Genomic DNA, 15,296 nt, shown 5'->3' on the forward strand with positions numbered 1-15,296 from the left:
GCTCATCCGTCCATACATCTATCGAGTGAGTCGGCTTAAAAGAATTTTCAGCAGTCTGACACACCTCAAAAGTGCGCTTCAATGCCTGCTTCGCACAGACATAGCATAAAAACCACTAAACGCGATTTCAGAACAGCATTTCTTTTGGGTAAGCCTCACCAAAAATTTGTTGTTTTATTTTCTACATCAATGTACTTCCTAGCGGATTTTACTAATCGACTTCCCCATGTCTGGGCCATAACAATGTTTTAACTCTCGTTTTCAATTCTCTTGCCTTTTGTCATCAGCTGATCATATTCCGTGCCTGCTGCTTAGTGCCTACACAAGCGATAAAAATTCCCGTTCCCCAGGAGGGTAGCAATACAGCCTTCCTCTCAACCGCTTAAGTTACTTCCGTAGACGGGATGATTACATTACCTTCTGCCCGGGCTGTAAGCTATGTTCGTCCAATAATAAACTTATTCATGACTGCAGCTGTCTGATAGGGATGAAGAGCGGATTGGATGTCAGGGCAAACAGAGAGGCTCCCGGTAGCACCTTCGCATTAAACCAGGGCACCAGGGCATCTCACTTGGATGCGCACTTTTGCACTGATAATACACCGTGACACCTGTACTCTTTTGCGACACAGCAGACGGTGGCGGCCGTTTTATTCCTACTGAGCGGCCTCGTTAGGCTACCGTAAGGTAGCTCAAAATATGCAACGGTGGTTGAAAGCAGGCCATCCAGTGTCCTTCTGATGATTACCACATCCTTTTTTTTCCCACCCGCCGTAAATGTGAGCTATCAATAAAGGGCACCGCAAATTAGGACAGCGGCGCACCGGTGTTGTCAACCGAAAATAAAGTCGATGATTTTGAAGTGTCCCAGTGCTGTAGAAAATTAGGAACGAAATAAAAAAAACCGTTTGCTTCTATTTCTTATTTAACTTTAGAGGCTGCAATTGTCAAACAAGAAGATGCTGTACTTTGCACGGAAGACCTAAAGCATTTGGGGCTTGTCAAGCTTGGAAGGGAGGTGCGTGACTTCTATGAGTCTGGCGCTGACCAGGAAGTAACGCTCAGGGAAAATGAGGTGGCCTTTACAAGGTGGGTACCATTCCCACCCGCCGTAAACCCCAATTATGCATGCATGCATATCACAAAAGCACGTCCACGTGGTTCGTTTGACATCGATTTACAAAGCAAAAGCAAGCAGGGGCATAGAAATGGTCACCTACAGCGACCACGAGAGCGGCACTCACTAAAGCTTTTCTACGCTCAATTTGGTCAAGGTTTTTAGGGTAGCATCTGCCTATTATACAGGACATGTGGAGGAACGCGGTAGATCAGTGTACGACGGTAATTTTGTTGAAGGAAGTGCAACCGCGCTGCAGGCAACTCCGTTTACGTGCGAAACAGCGCCTGCCAAATATTTCTCTCACGGCCCCATTACGCTTAGGTTGTACGAAGGTATCCTTGTAGAATATTTGTCTTGCATCTTTTAGTGTTTGCTCTTACTCTTACTTTTTCTGCATGTGTTTTCACAATTTTTCTCGCCGCTTTTCTCCGGAAATATATACTTACTCTGTGAAATTTTTCTGTCTGTATATCAGCACAAGGATCTCGTATTTGGAAGCGCCGCTCTATGCAGTTGCCCTACTAAGAGCATGTGTCAGAAATATACAGATTACGGAAATGCTGCGACATTTGATTTTGTTTAAAATGCTTACTTTGCTATTTGTAAAAAAGCAGAGAATTTAAAAAGGCATCCCAAAGATAGGAAAGAAGGAGTGAGTAGGGTAGTAACGTTAACCTTTTATTACTCTTTCAAACCAGTTTGATAAGCAAGGAATCAATGATTTTGTAAGAGACTTTTTACATTGACCAATAAAAAAAATGTCACTCGTCGGAAAAAATATTGTTGAAGATTAGAAATATCTTAAGAAGGTTCAGGCGGTGGTAACGCTATGAACGAGCGTAGTGTAAGGACTGACGCAGTAGCTTAGTCTTCGCAAATTGAGTAAGGGGGGGGCATGGTGCAACCGTGCAAAATTGTCCTTCGGATTCATGTGATCGTGTTTCAAGGCGATATAAGCAAACTACGCCTCTGCCTCACACTGTCGACTACACAGCTACAGTAACTTCAGTTCGATGCAAAGTTCACCAGCAGTATTCTCACACCACGGTTGGTATGGCCAGCCGCGATTAGCATACGCACTGAATGCACGGCACACGAAGAGATACCTAGTTAAAGTACCTACCGTCGGCGCTGTTCTTGTCGCAACCCTTCTTCTCATTTACTGTTGCGTAATGAGTCTCAGTGAACAACCCTTCCTTTGTATCTCACAAGTTGGATGCCTTGAATGCACAAGAAAGGAAAGTGCAAAAGTATGGGGAACTTGGCAAGTTCATCAATATTTATAATGAAGGAGCAGATTGAGCTACCTGGAATGAAGCGACGACAATACGGCAGATATATTGCTGTCTTTGTTTTTGTCACACAAGGTTCACGCTGTTTTACGGATAGGAAAGGTAAGGGCTGAGATCATACTGAAAAAAAACGGTCAGTAATAGGAGTCGCGCTTCCCATTGGTCACACTTGCCAAACTCAAGCACCCTGTATTGTAGTCGGCTAACCACCGTTTGCAACAACCATTAAACCTCGGTTAACACAACAATGCTTTGCCCTAAACTACACAAATTGGGAGGCTGCTTTTACGAAAGAATCAATTTTAAAATTTGTTCTAGCCGCATTTCTTTGCTAAACCTGAACGAGTGCAATACTCTATGAGTGTTAAGTGTACATCACCTCAGTAAACCAATGCGGGAATGTCATGTGAGGAACATTATTTTCATTGTACAACTTTTGATGAATACCTGCATACTGGCCAAACGCAGATGGCGATTCCGTCCACGCGTGCTGGTTGACGTTAGTCACCGCCAGCTATCAACTGCTTTGCTCGGAATGTACACGAGCATGCCCGTGGGAGTATCATCGGTGGACATGCAAAAGATGGCACACCCAGAAGGCGAGTCCGCTACAGCGAGAGGTGAGGGTGATTCTTTACTTTCTCTTGATAATGCTGCCGGCCGCTTCATAGGAGGGAATCAGTGCTGTTGCGAGCCTGCAATAAAGCGTTTTCACTGTTTTCAATAATGTCTATAGATGGCTGCCTTAAGCCGGCCGTATCTAAACCCATGCCCAATTCATGACTGTTGGACCTCTGGGTCCTCCAGCTGCGGCGCGATGCTCAGGAAGGGGAGCGACCCGTCGTGATCCGATGAGGCTTTGATGGAAACTAGAAGAAGAAGCAGGCGCGAGACGGAGCCGCCACATGAGCATGCGGCAGCTCGTGAAGCGTAATGAAATGATGATGGTTAGCGTCGTCTGCTGCAAGGGGTGACGAAGAGGAAGTTACAACAGTCTCCCCCGCCGACAGATGGCGCTAAGGGGCTTCCAAAGGGTTAAGTAGGGGTACGGGACGCTTGGGTGTAGTGCCCCAGGAAAAACGTACACTGCTGGGCCCGACGATGCCATCAAGTCTACCAATGAGATTTGTCCCAAACTACAGAGTTGTATTGGACGTTGCCTTTCACAGTGTAGCCCAAGTTTTTCTTCAAGGGTGTCTCTTTGGCTTGGTTGGGCGTGATATCCTTGGTATCATCACTCCTCGGATGCCGAGATCGTTTTTGCCGCCACCGGTGCTTATACCATCGGGCGTGTTGCTGCACCTTCAAGTCACGCCATGGTTCGTTTGCAACCAGGTTCCCGTTGTGAGGGTTTGAACGACCGAGGGTTTTGTGCTCCTTGTCTGGACCATGTGAACTTTCACTTGAAGCCTCCCTCTGTGCTCGGCATGACGTCTTCTGACTCGTTCTTTCTGCGTTTGCGTCTTTTGGACTCGGTTGGTAATTCAGACGTTCGCTCACGAAGATTTTCTGCTGGCTGTGGCGCCAGCTCGCTGGAGTGCAGGATTATCTTGGACTTGATCGGAAAGGTTTCCGACTGCTTGTTGCTGTGAAATCGTAGAACTTTTGAGCCTCCAGAAAGCGAGGAAAAAGACTTTTCCGATGAAGGAGTTCCTTGTTCCGAAACGGAGGATGCAACAGGGTCGTTGCTTGCCAATTGTCTTGTGTTCGTTGACGCTTCTCGGAAGACCTTATTCTGGTGCATCGCTTCTTTACTAGGGAACTCTGCTCTCATGAAAGGACCGTCTAGGGAGCCTTTCGGCAGTCGGGCTGTCAGTGGGTAGCTGTTTTCCACTGATTTGAATTGGTGCTTCGACGTAACCGTTGGGAGTACAGTACTCGAATTTGTTCTAAAGGGCACCTTTGTGATTTTCCACGCGTCTAAGTCGGGTAGTGGATGGTCTGGTTGTGGGGATGCCCACTTGTCTCTCTCCGTGGTGTTTTGCTCGGAATTCGGCAGCAGCGCGGAATCGCTGCTTGCCACTCGTCCTTCTGGGGTCTTGACTCCGACACTTTTAAGTTCGTAGAAATGACGAAAAAGTTTAGAGACCACTCCATCTTCAACGGATGATCGAAGGACAACAGCACTGGCACACTGAATGATGTCGGCTGCAGCACACGATGGGCCTTGCACAGTCCATCCTAATTTGGTCTCTACAGCCTTCAGCTTTCCATGCACAGGTTTTACGGTACCCGTTACCAGCTCCCAGTAATAGTCCGAGCCAACGAGGACCGCAGTCTGCTTGTCATTAACTCCTTGTACAGAGAGAGGCTGCGTATCCAGGTGCATCTCATTCATAGCCGTTAAAACTTTCTCTCCTGGTAGGGGAATATTTTCGCTGCATATCGTCTCCACTTCCAGCGCTTCGATACTAATCCGGCGTATGTTGTCTGCAGCGAAAAGGATGACTCGTACCTTCTTCATCGTTTTCCGCGTATTGTGACCTCCCAACACGCCTACGGTTAACGTTTCCTCGCCCAGCGGTTTGCAACCAAGTTTTTCAGAAGCACTGGCAGTAATGAAGCTCCGCTGGCTTCCCCCATCGAACAGAACTCGGTAGCGCCCTGACGTTTTCATGCCTCCTATTTTGGCTGTGAGAGTCTGCAGCAGCACGACTGAGCCCGCTTGTTTGGAGACCAAGTTGACAGGGGTCGAGGTAACGTTGCCGTCGTCGTTCTTAGTACTGTCTGAGGCGCACACGGATGTTGCATGCCTCCTCAAGCACTTTCTACATTTAGACAGGCTTCTGCACTGTTTAGCCATGTGGCCCTTCTTGAGGCAACGGAAGCATCGTCGTGTTTTGGCGAGAATATCCTTTGTGGACGAAAGGCTCAGTTGGTCGGCATTACAGTCTTCGGCAGAGTGCGTTCCAGAGTGGCAAAACAAACACTGCTGTAGCCTGCTCACTGTGCCTTGCAAAGCTGAGGTCGTTGCAACGTCACGCAGAAAGCTGCGTTTTCGTCCATCTTCTGAGGTTCGATGAATTTGCTGTGTGGCGTGTTCATCAAGAGCCTCCCGACACGTGAGCTGATGGTCGAAGAAATCCAAGAGCAGTTGAAGCTCCTTGTCCGGAGAGGTCATTCGACCGGAGGAGTCGCCGTGTGGGTTCAATGAAGCGCCATCTGGGGAAAATGGCGTCTTGCGCCCCTCATGGAACCGCAGGACCATGTCTGTCGGTAGTACCCTTAAAAGAATTTCACGCAGCATGGTGCAGTAGGTCGTGGAACTCGTGCCAAGCGCCTTGAGGCTTCGGATATGAACCTGGACCCGATCGTAAAGGTGCCTCAGTTGTCGGACGTCGGATGACGACGACACCGGCTTCAGGTCCAGGAGGCCTCGCAGATGATCTTGCACAATGATGCGGTCATCTCCAAAGCGCTTCTTCAATATCTCGATGGCGTCCTTGTAGCACTCTTCCGTCGCTTGCAGTCCAGATATGGCCGATGCAGCTGCTCCAGTCACGAGGCTGCTCAAGTAGTTGAACTTGTCAGCCGTGCTGAGCTCGTCGTTGCTGTGGACGGCCGCCGAAAACTGCGTCCAGAATCGCTGCCACGATCTGCGGTTCCCGTCAAATTTGAGGAGCTCTAGCTGCGGAAGCTTGCATTTGCCAGTCGGTGATGGGTGGACGGTCGTCGGACGTGGCGTTGAAGACCGGGATTCTTGCAGCTTGAGACGAAGGTTCGCGGTAGCGCTGACAACCTTGTCGCGGTATTGTCCCGCGTATGTCGTCTCGCTGTCTACTAGGTCATCCGGTGTCTCTTCAAAGATCGCCTCGTCCAACTTCTCTATCTGGCCATAACATGCATTGATTCGTTCGAGCAGTACACTCACCGCTCCTGCCGTCGCCTCTCTGTTTCCCCTTAGGTGGTCTTCCGCTTCCGCTAGAAGGCCATCCAGTTGCGCCCGTAGGCTGCGGCGTCGTCGAAGCTGTCGTTCCATTCGGTCGCACGCAGCTGGGAACTCGCCAAGATCGCAGGCGCCGCGTCTTTTTCTGGGCTTTCGCGGCTCCATGCGTCGATGGGCTTGGCGTCGTCTAGAAGTCCCGGGTTCTCGGCACCATGTGTTGGACCTCTGGGTCCTCCAGCTGCGGCGCGATGCTCAGGAAGGGTAGCGACCCGTCGTGATCCGATGAGGCTTTAATGGAAACTAGAAGAAGAAGCAGCGCGAGCCGGAGCCGCCACATGAGCATGCGGCAGCTCGTGAAGCGTAATGAAATGATGATGGTTAGCGTCGTCTGCTGCAAGGGGTGACGAAGAGAAAGTCACAACAATGACCATGTCATTGCTTGTGGACACGATCAGGACAGATAAAAAGATTCAATCTTGCTTGACACGAGCTGCCTCTAGTATCAAGTCCGCCCTTCCCAGCACCTGCCCAAGTACATACCACAGTTGACTATTAATTAATACCTCAATTTAATACCTCAATACCTTAAGTCAATTAATACCTGCTTTCAACGCCATCCTGGCGGATGTCTACAATAGTTTATTATCTGTAAAGGTTTGTTATCATGAGAGTAAAATTGATCGTGCTTCCTTCCCTTGTGCACTACTAACAACAAAAGCGCGCCCTCCCTGAGAGAAAACAATGCCCACATACTCATACATGGCCCCCGAAAGTTCTCTATCATGGCCAAAAACTATCTAGAAGGGTTTATTACTGGAGTACGGGAGGGTCATCTAATGCCAGAGAAAGGTCACCAGATGGGCTCGCACGTAAGCAAAATTGGGCCGAGTCAGGTGAGGGCTGGAAAAACAATGGTAAAAACTCCTCCCTAGGTACCCTCAAATCAGGTTCTTTCATTGTATGTTTGCGCGTTGCTTTCGGCCTTGCTCTTTTGGGATGTTCGTTTTTGCACATTCACGTCATGTACTAAACTCTTTCTTACAAAAGGTCGACAGCTATTTTGATAATCTCCAGGAAACCAAACTCAGCGTTCCCCTTTTAATTTATGTATGAAATAAGAGCTCCAGGGAAATGTTGGGTCCAGAGTTCTACCAGACATCCGACCTACTCAGAGCCAGAATATAAAAGCCATCAAATCTTGTTTGAACCACTCAAGACAATGGCTGTCACAGTGCTGTGGCCTTGTTTCGAATTTCCAGAGTTGTATGGTAGGCTTTTTAAGAAATGGCGAATAAAAAATCCAGGATGGCCAAGCATTAAACTGGAAAAACGAAATAAAGAGACGATATTTTAAATTTGGCAAACATTCCTTGTAGCTACTCTATTGCACAAGACATCTATCATGTTTTCTGCTTTAAAACGGTGTTCTTCAAACAATAGAAATAAGCGGGTTCTGCAATTTGTGCAAGAAAATCTTGAAATAAAATTCAAGTTAAAAAAATACAATAATAAAAGCAATGTGGCGAGAACCGAATCTCCAGAAGGCTGGCTCGAGGCCAGCAGGTTTGGTATTTCCTGCTGTATTCCTTAACTTTCTGTTCCTGCGCTCGAATTCCGATTGCCCACATTCATAGAGACGATTTTAGATAGGCGCGTTAAAGCGTTGTGGTGAGTGTGTCTGTAAAAATGTTACTCAATTTTCAGAAAGTAAGCTTGCGAAGCTCCTGACTTGCGGAAAGTGTTTCCTTTGTGTGCAAAGCGGGGGATATTGCGAGCTCTGTGCTGTATAGCTGGAGTTGTTTCGAAGACTTCGGGAAAACTGCAAGAAAGCAATGCTCAAAATAAGGATTCTGGATGGTATTTCCGTGTGCAAACGTCTAGGATAAATTAAGAATATTCTATGTATATTCATGGTTCTCGTATATAAAGGATTACTTATGCAATAAACAAATTCAAGAAGCATCGATTGACACATTTGCCTAGATGGGTACTTGAGTGAACAGCCGCCTTTCAGTCCTGCTGAGTTTTGCTGATGCGGCGATGAGGAAGGTGTGACTGTATTGAGTTGCAGCACGTACTGCGGGATAGAGCCGTACGGATCCCTTGCGGCTTTTTCTAACAGACTGCACAGCCCATGCTGTTGATCGCATCGCCTCCAATCCGTACTGCCAGGCGTTGCTTAGCAACCCCCGGTTGCCCAATAGACATGTTTGGGTAGGTAGAGGTACTTTGTAAATATTAGTGATTTAGGTATGAGAGAATTCCGCTTGGTATTGTTGACGTCACAACTAAATTGAAATCGGTAACTTGGCTGTGAGGTTGTTTCGCAAATTTTGGCGTCACTGGCACAGCTCTATAAGTTGTATGTAAGGCTTGTGGCGTGTACGTGTACCTAACACCCCCCGCCTAAAACACCGATAAAATAACGGTTAGGTTGATCAGCTGCTCAGATCGTCGCTTGCCAGTCCAACTGAGTGGGCGCCTTGTTAATCGTGCATTATAATTAGCGTGCGGTTTGCCTCAAATGTATTGCTGACATGCCAAGTAACACACACTCTTTTTTCGCCGAGCAGCGTGCACCGTTTGTCGAAGCTTTTCATCTTGCAGTCCTCAACTCATGCGATCTATTCACCTCTGGTTAGGTACAGCCATTGTGTCGAATGGTTGTGATAAATGTGTGTAGTATTCGCTTTCGGTAGCCGACTACCGAAGGAACGTAATTTTCTGAGCGAAATTTCATGGCTGAATGAATCAAATGCTTTTGATAAGTCAATATCAATCCCTAATTTTAAAGATCATAGAAGAAGGTGTGTAATAATATTTCTTTTTGTTTTATTATTGCAGTTTCAGTAGAGCAGTGTTTCTTGAACCCATACTGCAAATTACCACCTAACGAGGGGTTACAGCTAAAGATATCTGGATAGTCCAGGGTGTATAAGCTTTTAAATTACTTTAGAAAAAACAGGCATAATCGAAACGGGTTCATAATTCTAAATGCAGAGCATTTAAGTAACTCACTATGTCACCCGCGTTGACGTCCGTAGTCGTCCGTAGTCGTAGACCGCACCCCTCCCCCTACACTATATAAAAAAACTACTATCCGGCGCCTGGTTTCGATCCCTCGACCCTGCGGGCAGAACGCAATGTACATGGTGCTCTACCCACTGCGCCACAAAGCCGACACAGAATGGGAGCCTACGAACGCGCCTTATCTCCTTGACTCATTCAAATTACTGCTGACGAGCGCTCTCTCGTCAGCAGTTACCACAAGTGCAACAACATTAACGTAACGCAAACTACTTAACGTCGTGCGCCCCCGGAAAGGCTCTGCATTTGATCGTGCCCCTCGAGAGGGGGATGTTTCACTGCGTCACCATGCGAACAGTTTGCCATCATAGTTTCCGCCCGCTCCGGTCGGTGTCGCCACGGTTCAAACCACGGCAGGGGAGCTGCGCGGGCGTTCGTTGATCGGCGTGCGTTCCGGCGTGGTGGTTTGATGGTTGTGGCGAATTAAGTCTGCACTTGGGATTTCTTTTCCTCAGACCACACAACAGCCTACCGATGACGATGGTGCTGTTGCGGATGCTGGTACACATTTTTGAAGCCACTTGTGGCCTTTGAGTATCAATACAACTTTCAAAATATTGGTAAATAGGCCAGTGGGCAAGATTAAGTTAAACTAGCGTGTCAGATTATACGTGAATAAATATACAAGAAATTTAACTGTCCTAACTTGCAAGTTATCGACATCGCAAGAACTGCTGCTATTTGAATTTAGGTCAGCACTGTGTACGTCCTGAACGTTGGTGGGAGTTATAAACACATATTTAGTGTTCAAGTTTAAATTTATATTGTGCGAATTGTCCTGTTCTGACCACTTATTTGAAAAGTCATAAATAAAAAATCGTTGAAGAGATTGGCTGAAGATGACCCGGATACAGCCTGACCCTCGTGAATAATGGTCGTGGTTTGGCTGACAGTTTCTGGGATAGCTATGTACGGAATTCAGCTCCCTCCATACTAAGACTTGTCGTTTGATATCCTGAAAAAAATTCATTATTATAGTAAATGTTTCTCGCTTTCTAATCATGTTAAATAGTTGGTTTCGGAGGTGCTTAGGCAATCAGTACGTTAGGGTGTTTACTAGGAGGGAACTTCTTGTATCGACGGTTTTTGCGCTTGAACATTGACATATGTATGTCTTTGTTAACCCAGGGTTTTGCACACTGGCTTGATTGCGTTATCGTTTTAGTCAGAAAGGAAACTTAATAAGTGGCGGGAGAGTCATTCAAAAAAATGTGGTTGGTTCCTTTTTCGTAGGAATCGGCAAAACATGACAGTGATACGGGGCCTTCATAGGAGCAGTTCAATGATAAAGGAACCTCGTTCAGTAACCGAAACTGGCTCAGATAAAGCTGCAGTGGCAAGAAAAACTCGGCAGCTTTCCGTTAAAAAAGTGGTGGCTAGAAAATAGTTGAGACAAGGCTTTAAAAAAGTGCACACAGAATGTAGTTTGTATTGAAAATGAGCCGATCCTGCTAATTCAACTATAAACATGAGCCAAATGTGTTTGCCCCATGGGACTTTGCTTTTGGCTTGAGTGTTCAGACTGCTTCGTGGGTGTTTTCGGAAGTTGTTTTGGTGTTTTGGAGCTGGCATATTACGAATACAGAGGGCAGTAAGGAGTTCGGCAAAGATTTGTCCCCTAATGCCAACAACGAAGTGAATGAAAGCGAAGGAAAGGAAACAGAGATGGGACACAAGTATTTTATTCCGTCTGCCGCATTACTACAAAATACCCCTCGTTATATTTGTTGGTTAACTCCCATATTTACCGTTTCAGTACGTAACTAAATTGCCACGCCTACAAGTCCTGGCTAAACCCCCACACCGCTTTGAGAGTACGAACCGCTTCATGAAGAAGATGAATAAGATATGAGCATGCATTTTTTGAAGCGTTTTCGAAATTCATGGCAAAGAAGTGAAGAGCTTGCTTACTTCTTTAGTGCCTTGAGGCGAGCCCAAGATACATAATTAACCTTGGGAAGATTTTGGAAAGACAATCTAATGGTGCGAAAAGGACTCACCTGCTCCCCATGTATAGTTCTACTTTTTTGAGGCCCTGGTGCATATTTTAAATCCCTTTTTCACCAGAACTCAATTGCAGAATGCTTGAAGTCTATTAAATAAAGTGTTATTAAATTCAGCATCAATTTGAGGGCTTCAACTCAGTATGAGCCAAATCCAGACTTATCACGCCGATATTGGTTACATTCACGGCATATTTTTTAATTACTTGTGGCCATAAAGCTGACATGTAAAATATGTCATACAATAGGTTTGACGGCACTGCATTTAGGACCGGCAACAAATTTCCACTTGTTTCTAAATTCGTGTAAGGTGGATATGACTCATTTTGAAAAAAAAACGCGTCATTTGTCGAGATACCCTGCAAAGTGCGCTTTTCTCTTTCTGTCTTGAATTGATCAGTACTGTTCAGCAGTATAAATACTGCTAAATGATAACTTATATCGGCAGCCATAACATCGGATTTTATCTTTAAGTGCAATTAATCGGTGATAACATAATCTAGTACATTTGAAGCCCTCGACGTAACTCATGTTGGTCAGGCAGATATAACCTCAAAGCCATTTAGAACTACACGTGGAAGAAGTGTAATTTCTTTTAAACCATTGTAGGGTACGTTGGTATTAAAGTCGGTGCCAATTACATAGTCAAATTATTTTTTATTGGAAAAGCTATGAATCTTCTCAAAAAACGTAGAAAAATTGTCAAAAGAGTAAGTTGATGGTCCATAGAGCCCTCCAAACCTACGTGCTGCACCACTAACGGTGATCATTTCATAGTCCTCGTTTCTAACACAGAAAGTGCTGAAGACTACGCTCAAACGACTTTTGAATAAGAACTAATACCCCTTCCCCACGTTTGGTCTCTCCTATTGTGAAAAAAAAATGAAGGAGGCTCACACTAACTCGTAAGCCTTGAAGGTACCAAAGCTGTAGGCAACCTTCATGATCACCATGATGGTTTAAGTCCATGAGTTCAGTCCATTTGCTTCTTCACTCCGGAAACAACCTCTACTCCATCTTTGTTGCTAGAACAGCGAAAAAAAGCAACTCGAAGAAGCAGAACGAACGAACGCAACGCGCACGCTTAAAATAGGCTCTCGCTGGTGCAACGTGTACCCTATCACGTGTTCTGTGTCACGCAGGTTGAGTGATTCCTCTTCCCAAAGTGACAGTGAGAGCAAGCCATTTTAGTCGTAGGCACTAACTGACGGTTCTAGCCGGGTGGTAGAGACGACTGACTCTAACTCCGTTTATTTTCTAGACGCAGGCTCCAATCGTGCCGGTGCCGATTATGTCTTTTCCATATAATGTTATACCAAGTTTTGTTAAACGCCGGAAACAAGGAATTTCTGAACAGCTTCGCTGTAAAAAATGCGAGTAAGAAGACGGTGTGTGCATTTCTGGCCCTTCATTATGCCATGTTTCTGTTATGATAATTAGTGGAAATTCGAAACTGATTATCTCAAAAAGCAAGTATAAATAATGAATTCTTGATCGGGCGAAATGGCGGTTCTGGTTCATAAATGGAAAAAAACTTTTACGCACCTTTGCGATTCCCAAGAATTCGTGTGGTGCGATTCCCGCGTTGTAAAGTTTGCATAGGCTAGCCTAAGGTGCAAGTTCGCTGTGTCGTATTTCTTACGTAACAATGATTGCGTAATCTCCCTCTTTTTTTATAACAGAACTTTGCAATTTGAGTGCCTAGCAAAACGTGATTCGTTTTCTGTGGCCAGTAATTGCGCTTTCAAAAGAAGGCCCTGGTTATGCGTGGTCGAGGATTCAAGCATGGTGTTTAGCGGCCCTCAACTTCTGGCGTGCGCACAAGCGACAGAACTGGGGCTCTACTGGTTGCTTAGAGAATAATTATTCTTGGTATCCTATCTGGTTTTGTTTGAAGCCAGTGCATCACCGCAAAAGCGCTCTATGACAGGCGAGGCACAACAATAATGGCTGTGCGCTCATTTATCTTTTCAGGAAATCTTAAGCAGACGTCACAGGGATTTCATGTACACCCAAATTAAGGCGGCGGCTGCGCCATTGAAGGTCATATGCCAGATATTGCAGTTTCTTTTGCGTTTCCACAATTTCCCATTTTTAAACTGCAGCTAAGTGCTTCTTGATTGACTTTATTTCTTCGTCGTGTTTGTCTAGCCGCATTATCGTGGCGTCAAACTTATCAGGCAATATTTTGTGCTGAGTGTTCCATTTTAGTGACCGTTGCTAGCAAAAACATAAGTTGTTCCAGCTTTGCATAAGTCATGTCAAGCTTCACTGCAATATCGTCAGCTTCGGTGCTGCATTTTGTGGCTTGGTTGACGTCCCGGCAAGTTTTACACTGCCACATTTTGCGAAATGAATCACCCTTCGACCATAGGCATCGGTCGACGACACCACAGCATGTGCAAAATGGTATATATCCCAACGCAGGCTACACTCCAGAGCACCGGTATTGCGCACAGTTTGGTACAGGCTACACATCTGTTTCAGACATGAAAGGGAAAAAAATCAGGAAACAGCGCAGGCGGAAGAACGAGATAATAGCGATTGCGAATTGCTCACATAACTACAGCCTGCAAGAGATATCGGCAGCGATTACCCGGTGCGTCCTGAGCGCCGCCCCCGCTGCCAATCGCAAAGCACAATCGAGGTGCACCAAACCGTCCTCATAATAATACCTTATGTGTATGATAAGGCGGTGTGGAATGGGTGCGCTCACTTGTAGGTTGGTTCATTTCCTGTTGGACTTGATTATGAAAGGCTTCGCATTCCCCCATCGTTGTCATTTTGATTGATTGATTGTAGGGTTTAACGCGCCGACGCAACGCAGGCGATGAGGCGCGCCGTAGTGGAGGGCTCCGGATTAATTTTGACCACCTCGGGATCTTTAACGTGCCCCGAAATCTCGTACACACGGGCGTTTTTGCTTTTCGCCTCCATCAGAAAAGCGGCCGCCGCGGTCGGGAATCGAACCCGCGACTTTGTGCTCAGCAGCGCAACGCCTTAGCCACTGAGCCACCGCGGCGGGTATCGTTGTCGTTTTGACTGAGGGGTACGTGACTTTTCTTCAAGTTTGCCTTTATTTGAGTAGAGATTGTTGAATTGTTCCGCTAGTGTCGTCAGGCCTTTCAACTTTACATCTTCGATAGTTTAGAGATGTTACTCCTAAAAGTACCTGAACCAAACATTCTTCATTTGTTTCATACATGTCCAAGGATATTGTGGTAGATTGTACCTTCTTCTCCAAGTCACTTTGCACGCAGCCGTTCCTTTTTGTTCCTTGAACAAAAGAACGCCGCTCTCCTGAGCTTTTATAAAATTCTCTTTTTCTAGGAGAGTCTTGGTTTCCAGACTGAGTGTTTAAGAAGGATTTATGAGATTTCAATTCGCTTTTATCCTAGAAATAATGTTTGATGAGTTTCAGTTAAGCCAGGTAACCGCACCCACAGTAGCACTCCTGTCAACCAGGCTGTGACCAAGAAATGAAACGATATTTAGCACCGCGGATTAGCATGTATAAAACTAGACATCCCGCAGTGGCATTCTGGAAAGCCACAGCTAATAAACTTTATACAAATACGTGTTGCTTTTGCAACTTCCATCTCTTAGCATTTCATAACGCGCGAAAGGAATTTGTTACCCTTGAAAATCGACCGTGCGAGTAAACAAGTTTACGAAACTATCTTGCTTCAAAAAGGGAAGGCCCGTTTGCCCTCTGGCCAAACGGCCGCCTTATTCGCCATTAATGACTTTACTAACACTATTTCTTCGCTTCAACAATAAAAATACCATGAAAGAAGCGTGTTTTTTATTCAAAACACTGCATGTGTCGATATAAGTGTAAGAATTTTAACGCAAGCTTGAAACTATTTTTGCCAACCAAGGCAACAAAAGGACAATGGCAACTGTCCG

The 15,296-nt window shown here is 45.8% G+C and overlaps 1 protein-coding gene across 2 annotated transcripts in view; it reads left to right on the forward strand.

Annotated features, from left to right (window-relative positions):
• The window catches only part of LOC144169195 (2-Hydroxyacid oxidase 1-like), a 109,753-nt gene that overhangs the window by 9,404 nt on the left and 85,053 nt on the right, over nucleotides 1-15,296 (forward strand). For both annotated transcript variants that reach the window (XM_077698237.1, XM_077698236.1), the window contains exons 3-4: nucleotides 935-1,088; nucleotides 2,880-3,031. In XM_077698237.1, the coding sequence (XP_077554363.1) occupies nucleotides 935-1,088; nucleotides 2,880-3,031 (306 nt within the window). The remainder of the gene's footprint in view (nucleotides 1-934; nucleotides 1,089-2,879; nucleotides 3,032-15,296) is intronic.

This window comes from Haemaphysalis longicornis, unplaced genomic scaffold, assembly GCF_048455015.1.
Source record: "Haemaphysalis longicornis isolate Haplotype H1 unplaced genomic scaffold, Haemaphysalis longicornis Haplotype H1 scaffold_2, whole genome shotgun sequence".
NCBI lineage: Eukaryota > Metazoa > Arthropoda > Arachnida > Ixodida > Ixodidae > Haemaphysalis > Haemaphysalis longicornis.